General features: G+C 39.8%; 1 protein-coding gene across 1 annotated transcript in view; it reads right to left on the reverse strand.

Annotated features, from left to right (window-relative positions):
* The window catches only part of csmd3b (CUB and Sushi multiple domains 3b), a 456,383-nt gene that overhangs the window by 103,443 nt on the left and 333,856 nt on the right, over positions 1-19,084 (reverse strand). Inside the window, exons 14-22 of the mRNA XM_084738341.1 lie at positions 15,064-15,246; positions 14,419-14,745; positions 12,479-12,673; positions 11,568-11,706; positions 10,646-10,833; positions 10,082-10,270; positions 4,391-4,507; positions 3,817-4,032; positions 408-596 (exon numbers count right to left, since the gene is read on the reverse strand). Coding sequence (XP_084594467.1) covers positions 408-596; positions 3,817-4,032; positions 4,391-4,507; positions 10,082-10,270; positions 10,646-10,833; positions 11,568-11,706; positions 12,479-12,673; positions 14,419-14,745; positions 15,064-15,246 — 1,743 coding nt within the window. The remainder of the gene's footprint in view (positions 1-407; positions 597-3,816; positions 4,033-4,390; positions 4,508-10,081; positions 10,271-10,645; positions 10,834-11,567; positions 11,707-12,478; positions 12,674-14,418; positions 14,746-15,063; positions 15,247-19,084) is intronic.

Here is a 19,084-nt window from a genome sequence, read left to right on the forward strand (position 1 = left end):
TCAAATCTGAGCGGAGAAATAAGTTACCGGGTTGCTGAGTCTTCACTAATATTAGATTTACATATTTAAAAGTTTCTTCAGACTTTCATAAGGCAAGGGCACTACTGCACTGCTGATGTTTCAGTTTAACAAGTGACCGTGTTAACTAATAATTTAGTCATGCTCTGAGTCTGGTAGGCAGTAAGGCAGGCAGTCACTGAACTCCAACTCCGGTGTGTGTATTTTCGGAGCATTGAACATCAGATGACTTGACTAAATTGATTGACTTGATTATCAGATGTCTTCAAGTCTTTAGAAGCTTGTCTTAATGACTACACAACCACAGACCTCCACAAATTTTCTTTACTCCCTTAACCATCAAAATGGGCTGGAGGTCAGATAAAATAAGTAGTAATATTACCACATACCGACACATCTTGGTAGAGGAGCACTCCACATTCTCCGCCCTCCTCCAAGACAGATTAACTCTGGTGCCCCCTCTAGACGATATCCCATATTACAGGAAAAAGACAAGGTGTCTCCAACGCCAAAACTGTAGCCGTTTCTCCTGCCGAACCGAGGCATCCCAGGGTCCTCACATGGCTCCAAAGTATATTCTGCAGAAAAAAAGAAACAGAATATATAATACACATAAATAAACATTAAAAATACATTTCAATGGGTCAGCACTCTGGAATCTGCCCTTTGTGTGCTTCTGGCTAAAAAAAATACTGATGGACAATATCTTTAAATCAAAATATATTTTAAAATGTGCACTTTATTGAGTGATTTTTTTCTTAGCTACACTCAATTTTGCTGAGTGCTGCATGAGTGCCATAACAGTAAGTGAGAGGTGATGAAATTAGAGTGTAAATTAGAGTGTCCTCTACTAACGGTGTTAAATCAACAAATCAATACCCATCACACTCAAAGTCCAGGAAAATCCACCCCATCTTCTAAAATAAAACCAACATAACATTGAATGTTTACTGAAACAAGCACCTCATGGCGACGATCTTCAGTATGTTATGTACAATTGTGACAATTAGTCCGAAAGTTGTGAGTTTTCTCCGCCGTGTCCTGAAATGCACTTGCTGATCGTGTTTAGCATGCAACACCAGGATATTTATTTTCAGCGGCCTAAGACTGATGATGTGATGTGTATGTCAGAGTGTGCAGCAGGATGACACAGCCTGTTGAGCGTGTTGAGATTGGCAAATCACATCTCCGGTGACACCTCCCATGTGTTACATTCTGAGTATCAGCTTATGCCATCTGGGACGCCTTATAACATCCCTCAGTGTAGACTCTGATGAAAGTACTCCTTTATTTAGAGTCAATGAGAGAGCATTGAAAGGGAAGTTAGACAAAGGATCTTGATTTATGAGGGGCAGATGTAGCCTTGGACTTGGCCCCTTAACCCTTTCCTTAATTTTGGATGAGGGTGGAGGTGATGTAACATGAGTATGGATTCTCAGAGCACCACTGTTCAGGCTGTGGGGAGTAAAACTCCATCTTTTTTTCTTGTTTTTGTGTTGTTTAATGGTGGATTACATTCAGTGTAATGTTGTATTACCTCTCTCCTCTCCTTCTCTTTTTTCATATGCTATTCACAAGGTTTTATGGGTAGTTCTCAAGGTTGCTTGTGAAATATCACTGCTTATAGGGACAGTGAGAGCTTAACATTTCACTTGACTTCACAAAGCATCCACAGCTTTGTGTTGCCATGTAAGGACAATCTATATTTAACCTTTTTTACATGTCCATGTAGTGTTTTTCATGTAATACAAGACAGGAGTGAGTGCAGAAAACGTCATGTTTGAGTATTTCTTGCTTTGAAACTGTGGTGAGCGCAAAGTCTCAAAACAGGGGATTCAGACAGGCAGGAGATATTACATAATGAACCCAAGGAACCAATCCTGTAAATTGAGGGGGTGGTGCTATAAAGGTGATGCTCAGCCCTCAGAGGAAGCCGGATGTAGCTAGCAAAAACAAGGAGAAGCGAGGTGCACATAATCCACAGTGTTACTCTGCCTTGACAACAGAGACATGTTGTTTTATATAAAATACATTACCATTCTGATACGTCCACTAGTGCACCGCCCTCATGCTTTTGTTCTTCATAATCAGTTTATGATTTGAACATATATAGCTGAATTACAGCGTGTTCACAATAAAGGGGAATGAACTTTTTCACCCGAGGACCGAGACATAGCCGACAGACAGCTGCTGAGAGCCAGGGAACTCTCAGGGAGGGACTGACTGGAGCTTGTGGAGGAGGAAACACCTGGGAGTCATGCTGACTTTGCTCTGACGCAGAAACTTTTACTGGCAGGAGGAGTTCAGAGTTTGTCAAACTTTTGGGATGAAAACATGGGTTCATCTTCACTCTTGCTTGTCACTCAGTCTGTAGCAGCGATACACAGATGAGCTGACCTCGCTCAACTGTTTACGCTATTTAGTCTCTCTGTCCATGTTGACTGCTGACCGGACTGAAGAAGGTGGAGACTGTTTGCATATTCACGATCCTTGAATACTAAATGAAGGTAAGGTGTAGAGCTATATATAAGGTATTTAAACTTATTTAGCAAAAAAAGCATACCTCACACAATTTATTACTCCTTGCAGAATATTTTACATTGTTTAAAACATGACTGGAGGAGGATTTTAAAGGTAAAGTTATAGAGAAAGTGGATGTCAGGAAGCTGGGATGTGCATAGTATTCTTTACAATTTTCAGTCATAGCTGCTGTCAGTTGCACTCTACTGAAACAGCTCTTGTCAAAATCTCCTGTGACATCTTGGTGCACAGTGATGCAGGAGCTTGATCTTGCTGGATCTTGGAGCAGCTTTTGACACTGTTGATCACACTGACTGATGTGTAAGCTGACGTCTATAGGCAGCGAGTGGGTACCTCTGGGTCACCCCTGCAGACCCCTGAGACTCTGACTCTTGGTGTTCCCCCAAACGATTCTAAAACTGGGTGCAGTTACTCTTTAAAGATATAATGTACAACAATTTGAAGATCCAGTTATACATCTTATTTAATATGTACCTGTCTTACCTCAATCAAGAACTGGATGGGAATTAATCTCTGTGTATTCAATCCTTTTAAAACTGTTCCTAGTTTTTCCCCAGTCAGCCTTGTCCCAAGGTGGAAGAAAAACTGTGTCTCTGTTATTATCTGTTGGATCATCCATTTCAAGACCCTGCTGATCACTTAAGAGTTCTACAAAGTCAGGCATCCACCTACATTAGTGAGCCACTTCAGCCTCATATCACCAAAAGGTCACTAAGATTCTCTAAGCAGGCCTTGAGAGTGGCACCTCACTTCAAGTTTTAAACTAAAGAACACTGTGCTTTAGTGGTTTTGGCCTTTCACACCTTAAGATGCTTCGAATGCCTTTAAAAAGCAGCTCAACATTTACCTCTTTGTTAAGCTTCTACACTTGTACGGTGTCAGTATTTTATGTCTGCTGGTTTTTATCTACTTTTTTTTTATTTTGAAGAACACTGTGATAAGGTGCTGTATAAATGAGGTTAACAGCATTTCTCTGGTAACTTTACTACCTGAAGTAAAGCTTAGTCTGATAATTTACCATTTACAATACATTTTAGGAGGGCGTAATTGCCTTTATTCTGTTAAAAAATGTTGCTCTGCTCTCTACTTTGTAAGGAGAAGCTATTATTTTACTGTGTTATCTTGGATCATCTCCTCATAAAAGTCTACGCTGATTCTGTGTTGTTCCAGTACAAGTGAAAAACCCACTTCTTTAATCAACTAAACAGACCTTGTTGGAATATAATAGCATAATATAACTACAGTCAAGTAATTTACCAGAGAAAGTTATGTTGAAGCCCTCATATGAAATGGAGAAGTCGGAGATGAATCGTAGCTGGGCTTTAAAGTTGCCATAGAGACCAGCATTAATGTTGCTAGGCAACTCATTGCCAGTCAGGCGAGCCAGTGGTTGCAGGAAACTCCCGTTCTCAGTAACCAAGAGGTAATCATGTTGGTCCTCCAGATGAAAAGAATTGAACTGGAACTGGACTCCTGTTAGAGTGAAGAGAGGAGAGAAAAGTTAGTTTCTTTCTCAGCTAATCAATATAACCACAATTATAATCATTAGAAACTATTTACACTTTTACACTTTACACTTTGATTTACAGCAGATGCAAATTTGGCATTGATGACATCATGACAAGTTACAAAATACATAAGACACACTAACATTTTGTGAGCCAGCCACAAATATAAATATGAATGTATATGTGTCCCTCTGAATCCAATGCAATGCAAGTTTTTGGTTGTAGTGTAGCAGTAGCGGCACTGCACTAGTGTGTGCTACTTGCAACTGTCTCTCACTCTGTCTCTCTCTATTAAGGAGTGTGAATCTGTGTGTGTCTCTTGCCTTTCCCGTGGCTGACTTCAACAGTCCAGGTACAGTTGAGAGATGAAGGGTAGCTGTCTGGATAGCCGGGACTAAGGATGGTTCCCCAGGGACCTCTAACATCCCCGCCACATAGAGCTGGATAGATTGAGAGAGACAGAGTGCAGAGAGAGAGGGAGGCAGAGAGAGACAGAGAGAGATGTGCAGGGACAGGGACGGAGGCAGAGACAAGGTTAGCATCAGACCGTTGATTGTTAAAACAGATAATGCTTCCCCTGTGGACCTTTAATACCATTTCAATGGTGCGTACACACATGCATGCATGCATACACACACACACACACACACACACACAAACTCTACAAGCGAGGGAGAGGTAGATAGAGGCAGATACAGAGACAGAGATCCTAAATCAAAAAATTTATATGGATTGGTGGGTTGTATTTTTGTCGAGGATTATTATTATTATTATTATTATTATTATCATATTTTCTAGAAAATGTACACTCACAATCATTTTAAACTAATTAAAGCGCTACTCTTTAATCTGCTTACCAGTAATTTATTTCATTTGCAGTTATGATTGTAAAAAAAAAACATCTGTATGATTTGTTTTGGGAGCATAAATATAAAAGTTCCTAAAAGAAAGTGCATGTAACTCAAAGTCCTTTAAATTTAGTTGAACAGCTGTATTATCCACCTTTTAAATTTGACTAGAGCTTCAAAAATTCTGCTTGACAAAAATAAAAAGTTAAGCATCAACTTTACATTTGAATAACAACGATGGATAACAGAACAATACTGGATATTAAGCAACATTTAAGCTGAACATCATCACAAAATGTCCCCTGTCACAGACTTTCCATTACATGCCTTTTACAGTAATCTATCACTCACAGTATCAGTGGGAAATAAGTTAGACAGGACATTTTAATAGAATTTAACAGGGAATCCAAACTGTGCACTTTGCTGTAGATTACAGTAAAACTTAGATTTTGTACTTTTTAGCTGCACAAAATTACATTTTGTCGTCATTACATATATTACACATATACACATATATTTTACAACATTCTCTGGCTCTGCTCTAAAACCTGTGGGCAGAAACTTCTGCATGCACTGACAGCTGCAAATTTTGTTTTTTTTTTCTGATTTATTCCTCCTACTGCTGCACAGACATAAAAATAATGACATAAATAATGTAAAATCCACCACAAACTGGCATTATAAAAAATGGATTATTTGCTGTTGATACAGTTAAAATTCTGATTAACTGCACAGGTGATTCGGGTCGTTCCTCCTCACATGTTGACATCACATGACAGCGATAATAATCCTGACAGATTAACTAAAACTGCACTTAGTTTTATATTTAAACAAGCATATCAGTTTACTTGCTGGCATTTGACATATGAAATCTTGTTTATAGTTGTTTCACTTTACTCGAGTGTGCTGCATATAGAAGACAGCTCTTTGACACATCTGTTGGAGGTGAGAATCTGTGGCAGCAGTGATGACAGTGACCACGGTCCCCTTCATGTTCAAAGTGTGACACGCTCACACAATTAAAGTAGCACTCTGGGAGCTGGGGATCAGAGGAGTGGGAGGAGTAGGTCCCTCTGTACGTGCCAACACATGGCACATAAATAATTGCATGTACTCAATGACTCAAGCTGTATCTTTAACAGAATTAAAGATACAGCTTCTCTTCTTAGCAACAATTAGCTCAACCTTCAAGATCCGTACTACTAATTAAGTGGCTTAAGTGTTGCAGTAACTTATCTCGACTGCTAGTCGGAAATCATATTTCAGTGCTACTTTGTAAATACATATCTGAAGTTTTACTTTGACAGGTGTTTTCAGCATTAAAAGCAATACAGTTATAATATAGTTACCTCATAGTACTCATCATAGTGTATTTGAATGTACAGTGTACAGTAATTAAATGTGTACAGTAATTTGAAACAGCTGTACTGTATTTTTTATATTTTTCTAGGTGCATATAGATTTGGAATAGCCTAAGCCTATGCCTAAGTACACGCGTATATACATTCAGAACTTGATGAAGTCCTAGAAGGTTGCTGTTGGCAAGACACAGCCTTTACTGTTGGTATTTATGACATTTTATACAAAACATTAAATGTGTTAAAATTATGTCTTTGTGTAGACCAGATTTCACCTGAAAGTGAACAATAACCTTGGAGAAAGGCCATCACAAATCTGTCTTTTGTGACATGTTGATTTTTTGATGTTGAAACTGCATTTTAGCTGGTTGAAAAGAGGGGACGAAAAGGTCTAGACTGAATATCAGTCAGTTTTCAACAAGAAAAACAGAAATCAACATTGAAATCCCAGTTGGTGCTCACTGGGACAGACATGATCACTCTGAGTGGTTTCCACAGTAGCGGGTTGTGCATAAAACAACCAACTCAAAGTCAATGAAAAATATATGCAGTGGATACGTTGTGAGCCAAAAGATGTGAGAAAAAAGTAAAGAAAAACAAAGTTACTGGACTAATTGGAGTCACTGGCTGAAATGCAAAGTTTCTTGTTATATAACAAGTGACCATCTGGACAATAAGTGTACTCTCTTTAACTGAGAAGTGTGGGAGAATTCAAACTCATTTGCAAGATTTTGTTGCTCTGGGATGGACAGTCTGTGAGTAACAGATTTGACACAGGAAATAAAAATCCCAAGGAAGACAATGCTTGAATATTATTTAAGGTATTTTCCAACAGCATTACCGCTGTGCATTATTCTTTATTCTTTATTCAGATCCCCATTAGCTGCCGCTAAGCTAGCAGCTAGTCTTTCCTGGGGTCTGCATAGTGTGCAAGAACTGTAAAATGCCTTTTGTCTCTGAAGTAGTTATTTCTGTTAATGCAGTCTGATTTCAAGTGATTCAAATCAGTGATATTCAGAGCAGTGCAGCAGTGCAAATGTTTCTTAGAGACTACTTAAAACATTTTGAACCTCTCAGTACGGCCTCAGGATGACCCTACAAGTTCTGCTCATGGTTCAGCTGAGCACATTGTTATGCAGTAAGAGACCTGTGCTCGCAGAGATGCTCAGAGTTGAGACCAGGTCCTCGGAAAAGCTGGGAAAAATCTGTTGCTCATTCTATGCATACTAATGCACGCATGTGTTGCAGGGTTCTTCATTTCTGCTCGCTCCACTTGGTTCATCTTACAGTTGGCCGACTGGCCTGTCATTTTCTCTTACAATAAACCTATAAGATGCCATAACATTACCTCAAAAGCGCAACGGTGGCAGAGCACCTGGGAGAAGGTCAAATCTGAAAGTTCTGCTGAAGTTTCCTTGAGCAGGACAATTAACCAACAAGAACCACTAACTCTGAGGACTGCAGCCCAGACTGCAATCTGTACAGACCCTCTGCAATGGTGACCTCCACTACAACCGTTATAAAACAGGAATGTCAGACATTGAAAATGTGCTCAAACCACAACAGAGCATCAGTATCTCAACCAACACACCTTCAAAACATCAGCATCCCCCCAAAACAAGGGTGAGAAGTGAGAATATTTCCAAGCTAAACAAGTACACAGATGCAAGCATGCATGCGCACACACACACACACACACACACACACACACACACACACACACACACACACACACACACACACACACACACACACACACTGTATGCACACAGCCTGGCACAAACACTCATGCACAAAAAACTTGCATGCACACACACATAGCACTATTAATTATTAATACTTTTCTGCCAGGAAGCTCTTAATGTTGAATGCTGAGCTATGTGAGAAGTTTGAAACACTGCATTACATCTCTATCCCTGCCAGGTTCTGTTTCGGTCTATTTTTCTCTTAAATCTCCTACCATCTCGCCTTTTTCTCATCCTCTATCTGTTAGTTGGTCTCTCTATCCATTCTCTTTTTCATATGAATGAAGCTGGGGTGAGTAATACCACTACAGCATCAATCTTTGGGATTCAAATCAAATTAAACTAAAACTCTGGTTTTACTGTAGTCAGTATTTTAACAAATTATTAAATGCACTACTTTGGTTAAAATTCTAGAAATCTTTTCTGTAGGAACAACAGTGGATTTCTGCAACATTTTCCTGGGCTGAGCCGGCTGCCTTTGGCAGTGTCGTGCTTGGATTCATCATGTACTGGATGTCAATCATCAGGGTAAAGCATTTCTTACCAGCCACAGCAGCAAATAGTTCCTATATTTTTATGTTTACAATCTGTGTAAACACAGTCTAATGGCATTCAGCCCGCAAATTCCAGGCAGCGTGCTTGATGTTTATATGCTCAAACTGCCTCCTCGGAGAAAACCGCTGCCAGTCCTGGGAACTGTGCAATTCAAATGTGGTTAACAAGCGAATGAACCAACAAGCCGAACTGAGCAAGCCGCCACAAAACTGATGCAGCAGTGCCGCATCTCTCTTTCCTCCCTCCTCTCCTGCTCCCCCATGATTGGAATGAGAGAAAGATCCCCTCCTCCCCACAGCTACTCCGCTACCCCCCCCTCCTCCACTCCTTGATTTGAGAGAGAAGAGAGAGGAGGTGACAGCCAACACAGGCTCTCGTCAACCTTACCTCAAACCTTCCTGTGTTCACGGTTCACACAGGAGAGGAGGTGACAGGAGGCACGTGGATAAAAGCACCACACACACACAAGCCTGCACACACATGCAGACGTGCACACACACACTGTACATGCCCACAGATCTCTAATCTTCTCCTCAAATCATCCCCTATCAGCCACAGCAGCCTTCACTGCAAATTGCCCCTGCGTACACCCAAGTGTGTGTGTGTGTGTGTGTGTGTGTGTGTGTGTGTGTGTGTGTTTGATTCAACCAGTGGTTTTGTCGCAGAACAACATGTTCTATGTGACTCAGCTCCTCATACAGGCATGGCAAGCTCCATTGCTGATTTTTTTCACCCACCTCAGCTTCTTTGTGTCTTTTTAAAGGATCAACTAATCTGTTTCAATGTATTTCAGTCCAGAAATGTTTTGGGTCAAGTCTCTAAAAGTCTCTGTACTATAAATAAAATATCAGTATATAATTATTGGCAGGAAAGTCAATTTGACATTGTGCTATGTCATGTCAGCATGTGCACCTACAAAGCATACTGTGCATATTGTGTCTGTACCAGTATATAGATGAAATGCAGTGTGATCTTATAATAATCAATGTAAAAACAAAACTAGTCAAGGACTGTAAAGTTATGAGGATAACAGGGTGGGTAGTCTCCATGACGTCACCTATATGTTTCTGAAGAGCCACTGTGAGGCTCCAAAGGAAGGTTTGGTTCCAAAGGAAAACCTGCTATTTTTTGGTTCCTCTTGAGAACCAACTTTACAGGTTCCTTACTGGTTTCTTTTTGGTGAAAATGCTCAAAATTAGCTGCTTGAACCGGAACAGGACCGGTTTCATGTTGCATGAAATATGTCCTAATATGATTGTTTGGAGGTTATGTTGCATGGATTTATCAATGTCAGTTTTAACATTTCGTTACTTAATTCAACATTCCACGTCATGTTTCTTAGGGTTGTCGCCAGCTGAATTTTCCCAAATATAATTTTTTAAAAGCATAATATTTAATCAATGCTGCAACAAAAGTAAGTACTAAGTAAAGCAATGGACCTATGAGGAATTATACATTACTTTTATTTATTTTTTATTTATATGAGAGGTTATGTCTTAGATATTTACCATCACATGTAGGTAAGGGGTGGCTCCACCAGTGGTTCTTCTCACATACTAGCGGCTCCTCATGGCTGAGTCTATAGCCAGAATCACAGCCAAACGACACTGTGGAGCCGATGGAGAAATCCTGACCATAGCGAATACCATTGACAGGGATGCCAGGGTCCAGGCATGAGTAGCTGTCCACGGTAACGCCTAGAAAACAACAACAACAACAACAACAAAGGATTAGATATCTAAATGGTATGTATGCAGCTTATTTAAAACTCAGATGGTCTGAATCTCATCATAAAGCGTCATGCTGTGCAACCATGGTTGTTTGTTTGTCACAGGTAATGACTGCATGTGAGGCCAGCCTGTGAGACTGTGTCTGGTGGGCTACCAGTGTAATGTTGCGTCCTGACATCCAGCACACCTACTGTTTTGTTTGTGCTTTTATGTGCATAAAGTGCTTATGTATTATTTTGATCTGTGGAATGTGCAGCATGCAGTACAATCAGCTTTGTATCTATGAATGCATGTCCACATGTGTATATATCCATAAACATGCTGTTTCTGCTTCTGACTTACTTTCATATAATATTTTGAAGCCAGCATTTGATCGGCTGTTATCGGTGGTAAACAGCAGATAAAGAAAGTTGCTGCTGCTGAACAGGAACTGGGGCACCTGGGTGCCATTAAAGGAGCCAACTAGAGGAGACAGCAGGTTTGGCCCGTCATGGATCTCCAGGAAGTCATAACCCAGCTCTGTCTGGAACCTGCAACACAACAATATCAGAAGTTTTTGAAGAAGATCTGTCACATTTAGTTTAAAACAAACAGTAAAACACTAACTTGGAAAAGGCTCAAGCTTATGTTGTCCACATAATGCTGGATCTGTGCAGCATTCATACTCAAAAGTGGAAGCTTATCAAGGCAACATAATGGCTGCTGTTGAATCACGTTCATGGCCAATCGGTCCTTAAAACTTGCTGAATTGTGCAGCTTTAAAATAATGACTAATGATCTGGGATAATAACAACAATGGTACCCAAGGTTTCTATGTGAGTGTTTTTTGTTTTTTTTTGTTTTTCATTTAACTGAGTTAAAATGCTGCAGGGCGACAGGAAAAAAGTCCAGTCTGTCAAGCCCTCCACAAGTTGTTGAGCCAATATTATTAAATTTGCTTGACAATGAAATAAAGCTGAAACAGAAACTCAAACCAATGAAAAATGATTTTACAGGATCCTCTCAAGTCTTCGCTCACAGCTCAGAGAACACATGACATAAACCAAAATATTACCCAGCCTTCCTGGTCAATATACAACTCCCAATATTAATTATACAGCCTATGAAATTTAAGAGATGATCATTATATTCTTGGTGAACAGGTCTGTAAATCTTTGCTTGTCAGAAGTAACTGATGGCGAATCTGATGAATTTGCACAGTTCTGCCCGCTCAAAGCTCTGAGAGTCTTTACAATATCCAGAATCAAAGAATTATGCCACCCACCTGTCAAATGTGATTTTGATGGAGCGTCCAGGTTCTGATTCAATCACCCACTCGCAGCTGAGGGAATCTTTGTAGTAACCGGGCCACCCGGGAGACAAAATCACGCCACTCGGGGCTGAATAGTGGCCTCCGCACGGGGCTGGAGGATGAGAAGGGACAGTAAGTGGGAAGTGAGGGGAGGTACAGAGGACACAAATAAAAGGGAAGACGAGATGATTTGTACCAATATCACACAAAGCTGAGTCTAGGTGTAGGATTTAGGATGTAGACGTTATACAACGTTAGCTCTTTGATTCCATCTGAGATTAACAGGTCCAATTAACATTTCTGTTTTCTGTACTTTAATAGAACTTGTTGATTAGACTTTACACTAATTCCAACTTGACAAGTTATTATATTTCTAAACAGCAAATTAATTACCCTTTAGTTTATATTACATTGGATATAATAATCTGAAGTGCTGTCAAAGTGGAATTGTGTAATCACTAATGAGCAGACTTCATTTGACTTTTCAAGGACATTTTCATGGTTTCTTGTTATTTTTATAACACACCATTATGATAATTATTCCTAACACATTACTGTGTCATTAACTTTACATTTGGGTTAAAAGATCATCAACTAAAATCTCTTTCCATGTATTGCTTGCAAGAAAGGGTTTCGTATTCTTAAATACTACAGTTATCAGTGTGTATTTGTAAGCTAGTGGCTGTTTCCGTGGCAGCACTGTTTTAATAATTATTTCCCTGGGTATTTAGGTTAACTGGCCACCTCCATATCTCTTTCCCTCTGACGAGCTGACAGGAGATATTCTCCATCTCCTGGGTCTTTATGCTGCAGTGAAGATGATATATTGGATGACATATTGTTCCCGAGTTAATAGTTTAATCAGCAATCTGGTCAATATTTACCTTCACATTTTGGGATGGGCCCACTCCACATGACTTTTCCTCTTTCTAACTGACAAGAGATGGTCTCAGTTCCTTGGGTTTTGATAAAACCGTCCTCGCAGACCACCGAGATGGAGCTGCCAAGCTGGAAACTGTCTCCAAAGCGGCGAGCGTTGATGGGAATGCCAGGGTCTGGACACTCATTATGGCCAAATGCTGTGGTACGAAGTTACAAGGAGACACAGATATGATGAGGAAGATATTGGAGAGAATAAAACCAGCACCTAACAGGCCCCTCACAGGCTACATTTTGCTCATCATTTTGGATTACATTTCTGAGAACCAATCATATAGATATATGGCTGCGATGTGGCGTCTTTGAGTGTTCAGTCCCAGCCGGGAAAATGTCTATAAATTTCTCCTGTAATCTGTCTATTCTATATTCCTGCTCTGCCTTCCTATATCGTTGCTCATATGCTCATTTCTCATGATACAGTACATTTGCACTGTGTTCAGGTTGGATGAAGCAATGTAACTTCTGATAAAACTAATGTGAGCAAATCTGCTTCAGGATACGGTCTGGCTCATCTGATCTGAAGGCTGTAAAGTCCACTCTTAAAATTCATGTTCTGTGAGCTGAAGCAGTCCGGTGTGATCAGGTGATGGAAAGGTTTAAAAATGGCAAATGCAGTGACCCAAAGAAATGTGTAAAAATTTGGATGTACACAGAATCGTGCAATCACACTGAGCGGAAACTTGTAGACAGAACACTTCAACATTTTGGGAAATGTGTCTGTTTGCCATCAAACCCGCAGTCAGATGGGAAGATCAATATCAATTTCCATTTCTGTTTGTCTGGTATAGAGACGTGTTTAGCCTAAATTAGCTCAAAGACTGAAAGCAGGGGCAAACAGTTCGCCACCATCAGAAATGAACAAATATTCCTTCCAACAAATTCAAAATCTTATTTACTGTACATGTTGTATCCTGTTGTCGAGCAAGCTACTCATCAATGCATCTAAGAGTCACCTGGGTTTTGATCAATTATAAAAGTCTGCACAGCTGACAAATTTGCAATAAAGACAGAACTTCTGAGGTGATAACTGCTCCTAAAACAGTCTTGGATTCTATTTTGACACAGGTTAAAGACACAAGGTATGATGTTTAAAAACAGGCAATTTTGGAGTTTTTTGGAAGGTTTATTTTTTCACATTTGACAGAACTGGGTTTTTGCTTGCTTCTAGTCTTTGTGCTAAACAGGGCTAAACGCATCCTGGACCTTTCCGTGTACTGGCCGCACAGAGATGAAATTATCATTCTTCTCATCTGACTCCGGGTATGACAGCAAACAAGCCAAAAAATGTTACTTTAATAACTTTTTTTATTTTCCTCTTTGTTCTTCAACCTACACCTCTATTCTTAGCTGCTGCACTGGCTACACGACCCCTCTTGGATCAGTGAAGTCTGTTCCAGTTCTTTGTGTTGTTAAAGCCTCCAGTCTGATCTAACTTTTAGTGAATTAGAAGCGCTTCTATCTTAAATGAAACCAATATCTGAGGTGAAAATGTAGTTGAATTTTGGCCTCAGAATGTTTTCAAGCACTGATGGAATGAAACAACCTCGCATCTAATAAAATCACTACAGGTCTAGACCGAAAGTCATGCATAAAATTCAAGTAGAGTCATATGTGAAGTGCTGTTTTATAGCTGTGAAACAGAACAATGCATCAGCCTCAACCTCTCCTGCACTATTCTGCTGCAAAGGAAAATGAAAATGACCCTAAATGATCCTATTTTCCTGCCATAACCATGCATCAAACTCATGTTTTAAACTCGGATGTTGGTCATTTGTAGTATCAACACACCAATGCCTCACCCTGTTTTATAGCACAGCAAATAAAATCAGGTTCTTGCCCTGTATTTTAATGATAAAATGGAATAGAACGAAACAGAATGACATACTACTGTATGTGATATTAAATCCTCGGCCTGACATGGAGTGATCAGCCTGAAACTCCAGCCTCAGTGTGTTGGTGTTAGATGTCAGATGGGAGGGACTCTCAGCTCCAGAGAACCTCCCAATGACGAGGGCATCGTTTGTCTCGCCATCTTTCACCGTCAGGGAATCATAGGGTGCCTCGAGGTCAAAGTCGTTGAATGCCAAGTGGATTCTGGAGCCTGGATCTGACTGAATGAGCCAGACGCAGTTCATGTTGTTCCCGTAGCCTTCTGGGTAATCTGGGGAGAGGACGGTTCCGGAGGGAGCTGTGAAGTTGGACATGCAAGGGACTGTGGGAGGAAGGGAAGTGCAGGACAGAGAGAGATCAAGATGGAGAGGAGGAGACAGAGAGTTGGGAGAAATAGAAATGTAGAAAAGAAAAGGAAGGGGAGGGAAAGAGATGCAGAGAGAGAAATTTTCTGTTAAATATTCATCGCCACATCATCATCGGTCATCATCTGCTCCAGGCCATAATAAACTCTGTACTGTCACCATGGTGACAGGTCAGACTGAAAGTTATCAACATCACAGCAGAGCACACGCCATGTTTTCCCCCTCTGCAGCCATATCTCTGAAATTCGCAGTCAAAATGTGATTTTAATACTTACATATGCATATGGGGATGTTTGCTGACCACTGATTGTTGTCTTGGCAGGAGATTGTTTTCTCTCCAATCAGCTCGAAGCCAAACTGGCACTCAAACCTCAGGATTCCTCCATTTGAGAAACTGTCCCCTTCTCTTATTCCATACAGAGGAGTTCCAGGGTCGCCACAACTTTCTTTGTCTATTTCTGCAAAGACACAGACAAGAGATATTTAACATCTGAATGTTATTTTTCTGAGTTAGATATTTTAAAGGTGGAACCCTCACAGTATTGTATATTTCCAAGGTTAAAAGGTAGCACACACACAGCTTTTCCAGACAAAGCTGACTAATCTCAGCATTCATTAGGGTTGTTAGGATACCAGAATTTTAAACTTTAGTACAATACTGGTATAAAGAAATGATACCTCTTTCAATACCATGGCAAAAAAAAATAAACGGTCCTTGACACATTCACATTCAGGAATCTTTTTAAAATTAACAACCTGCACAGAATGCTGATACAAAAAAGTCCCATAACACTGCCTTGTTTTGCTGCAAGCAAAATTTCAGACACGACAATAAAGACTGAACTCAACTGAGGTCCTGAATGAGCACTTACACCTTTTCTTTTTATAGCTTCAGGACATTTAATACTATCAAATGTTGTTGCATTGAAAAACTACCAAAACAACTTTTAATGTCCATGTCAACACACATTATCTGTGTACTGTTATTTCTCTGTAGCATATCTTTGTCCACAAACAATTAAAACATACATCAATAAGCCCAACAGTTAGACTGGTTCACATGTCCCTTCATTCAGCACTATTTATTTTTAGTCAGTCCCACATGTATGATGTCCTGCTGCCATAAATACTCACTAGAGCACTAAATCTGTATTAATCTGCAGCAGAAAATTGTACCCAACCAATGTACTATTTACTCCTGCTTTCTAAAAACTACACTGCCCGGCTTTTTAAAGCTATGTTTTAATGGACCAATGTGTATGATTTAGTGGAATCTGGTGGCGAGCTTGCAGACTGCAAACAACACATAGTGTCTCTCTCCTGTTCAAAGCATGTAGTTCTGGTTCCATTCTAGTTCAGTTCTGGGCTACTGAAGAATCATGGCACTGCAACATGGTGGCCTCCATAGAAGTGGACCCATGCCCTCTGTAGATATAAATGGTTCATTCTAAAATTCTTATTTTAAGGTGATTGCAGACAAATGAAAACAGCATATTCAATTTCTGCCATATTCTGACAATAAGTCCCTGTAAATCTTATGCACTGGACCTTTTAAATGATTTTAAAGATGACAGTATGTATTTATGATCCATTTTTAACAAGTTACGTCTTCAGTAGATACTAGCGGAGTCACAGACAGGCTGGGGAAGTCAAGAGGTCAATTTTATTGGAAACAAAAAGCAAAATAAAGAATATTTCTAGCTTTATTCTTTAATATGTTTCTTGATTTTAACCTAATTATCTAGCTTATTAGGTTCATAGATATCTCAGCCACCGTACAGAAATAATGCTGACACACAGGGTGCAGGTATAATAATGTAAATTGCATAGAACAAAAACAAATAAGCAGCTTTTTCACAACAAAAGACACCAGCATCAAGGTGGATTATATTGTGACAGCTTACAGTTTTGAGACAAGGTAATTTGTTGAAGATAAAATAAGGAAAATAATTAAAGCTTTACTGATAATGAGCACATACTATCATGATGCCAACATGAGGAGCAAAATTCCTTTTATGAAAATACTGTTATCATCAAGTGCTTACATTTTTGTTTTGTTTTTTTCTATCTACACTGTAATTGTATGCTTAAAGTGGAAGTGAGGAGAAGGACAGCAGTGACAAGGACTGCTATTATTATCCTAGTTTTGGTTGGAATCTTTCCTCTGTCATTTAAACAAAAAAAAAAAAAAAAAAAACTATAACTCAATTTTTTTTTTTTTACTTTAGCATTGTCAGTGAAGACATGTGGCAGCTAGTTAATCCAGTGTCTGGAGTCTAGCCTTAACAATATCTGCACCAGGCAGTTACCATGCAGTGTTATCAGCCTCAAATACCCAGTGGTCATCTTTCCCTGCTGTGAACTACTACAGTATGTCATGCTACAGGAGCTCATCATCCATTATGAACAGAAATATACTGCCAACTGGAATAGAGTCTCGCTCGAAGATGATTGGCTCTTGCATTGCTGCGTCAGGCGAATTTCTCGAATGCTTCTACTTCTTCGTTCATGTACCCCGGAGCAAGTTTGTGTCCATCTCTTTCTGTACGCCTGCTTCCCCTGAGTTTTCAAGTATTCATGACAGCTCTTTTTTTTTCAGATTTGGTCCGACCATAAGGTGAGACATATCCTTCTTTGATTCTATATAAAGGTGCCTCTGTATCACTATAACTCTCTTTAAAATTTCGTGTACGGATTTTCTGGAAATATACCCTCTATTTCCCCAGCCTTCCACTCCTTTATTCCCCTGCTCTCCTCTCCTACTTTCAGTATTATTTACAGGAGTGGCCCATGGCAGGAAGCAGAGGTGTGTGCTTCATGTGTGTATGTGTGTTTCACTGTTAGTATATGTAAGTGTGAGAGTGTGTGTGCTTGTGTCTGAGTGCGTCTTTGTGATGTATTGCATTAATTTCCATCATGACATCGTCTTTATGAGACCCACAGACTCAACCAATCACAAGCTGCCTAACACACATGCTTGTGTGCGGACACACACACAGACACACCAAGCAGAAGAATAGAGAACAAATTGCTTTGGAGAGAAAACAGGCATACTGTCGGAACATTCCCATAGTACTACTCATACACACACACACAAACACACAAGTACTATACATGCATGTGCCGCACTATCACACATCCACAGTCAGTCTCTCCCTTTGCATCGCATACAGTGATGCACTCATTTCTGACTCTCTCTCACACACATACACACTCAAATAATCCTATTGTGTTTGTAACAACAAGGCTGACAGATTCACAAAGGGGATTAGGCTTCTTAAAGTGTATGTGTGTGTGTGTGTATGTGTGTATGTGTGTGTGTGCAACTTCAATATTATGTTTGTGATTGCACATTGAGTCCCATTCCATTCTGTTCTATAATACTACATCATGCTCACACCATATTGTCCATGGGAATACACACACAAACATGTAAAGTCCACACAAACACACACACACACACACACACACACACACACACACACACACACACACACACACACACACACACACACACACACACACACACACAAGAGGAATGTAAATGCACTACCTTTAAAGATCTGAGAGAGTAAAGTAATAGATTTTGGGTGGTAATGAGATTGGAGGGGAAAAAAAGGTTATTGGCTATTTCTCTTTTGTGACCACTGTGAAATTGATTTCACGGCTAAGTTGCTAATAGTAATCGACTGCTGAATGTATAGTTGTATGTATAGTCTGATATTTGTCACATGCTATAAACCAGGCCTATTCAGTTACTTTTTTAGAGTTCAGAAGTTCAGAATTTAAATTCGTAAAAAAAAAAATGCATGTTTTCCCCTCCACTTTATTAGTTTTCACAGTTGGAATCAAGCTAGTTTATTACCACTATACAACACATAGTTGTACAAAGAAATTAGAGCTGTAGTTCCTTCATGCTGCACAGACATACAACATATATAGAGATAATTAATTGAATTCAGAGTAGAATAGGATCAAAACAAAAGAAATTAAAACTACACATAAAGTTATTACATACATACCTACACATATACATTTATGACTTTTCGTCATGCTAAATGTAAACAGCTGCAACAAAATGATAAACATTGTCCATCAACTTTGAATGAATTTGTGCACAAAGCATCATGGATGTAAAAACACAGTCCGCCTCCCCTCGTCCTGCCAGAGTCTTGTGTGTTGCGTACTGTCAGCTTGGAGGACGGTCCACATGTCAGCAACACCTTAATCCAGGATGCTGTGGAGCAGATCTCTCCATGTGGGCACAATAGTCTCCAGTGTCCTGTTGCTTGGCCA

Source organism: Lutjanus erythropterus, chromosome 16 (assembly GCF_056507025.1).
Source record: "Lutjanus erythropterus isolate fLutEry1 chromosome 16, fLutEry1.hap2, whole genome shotgun sequence".
Lineage (NCBI taxonomy): Eukaryota > Metazoa > Chordata > Actinopteri > Lutjaniformes > Lutjanidae > Lutjanus > Lutjanus erythropterus.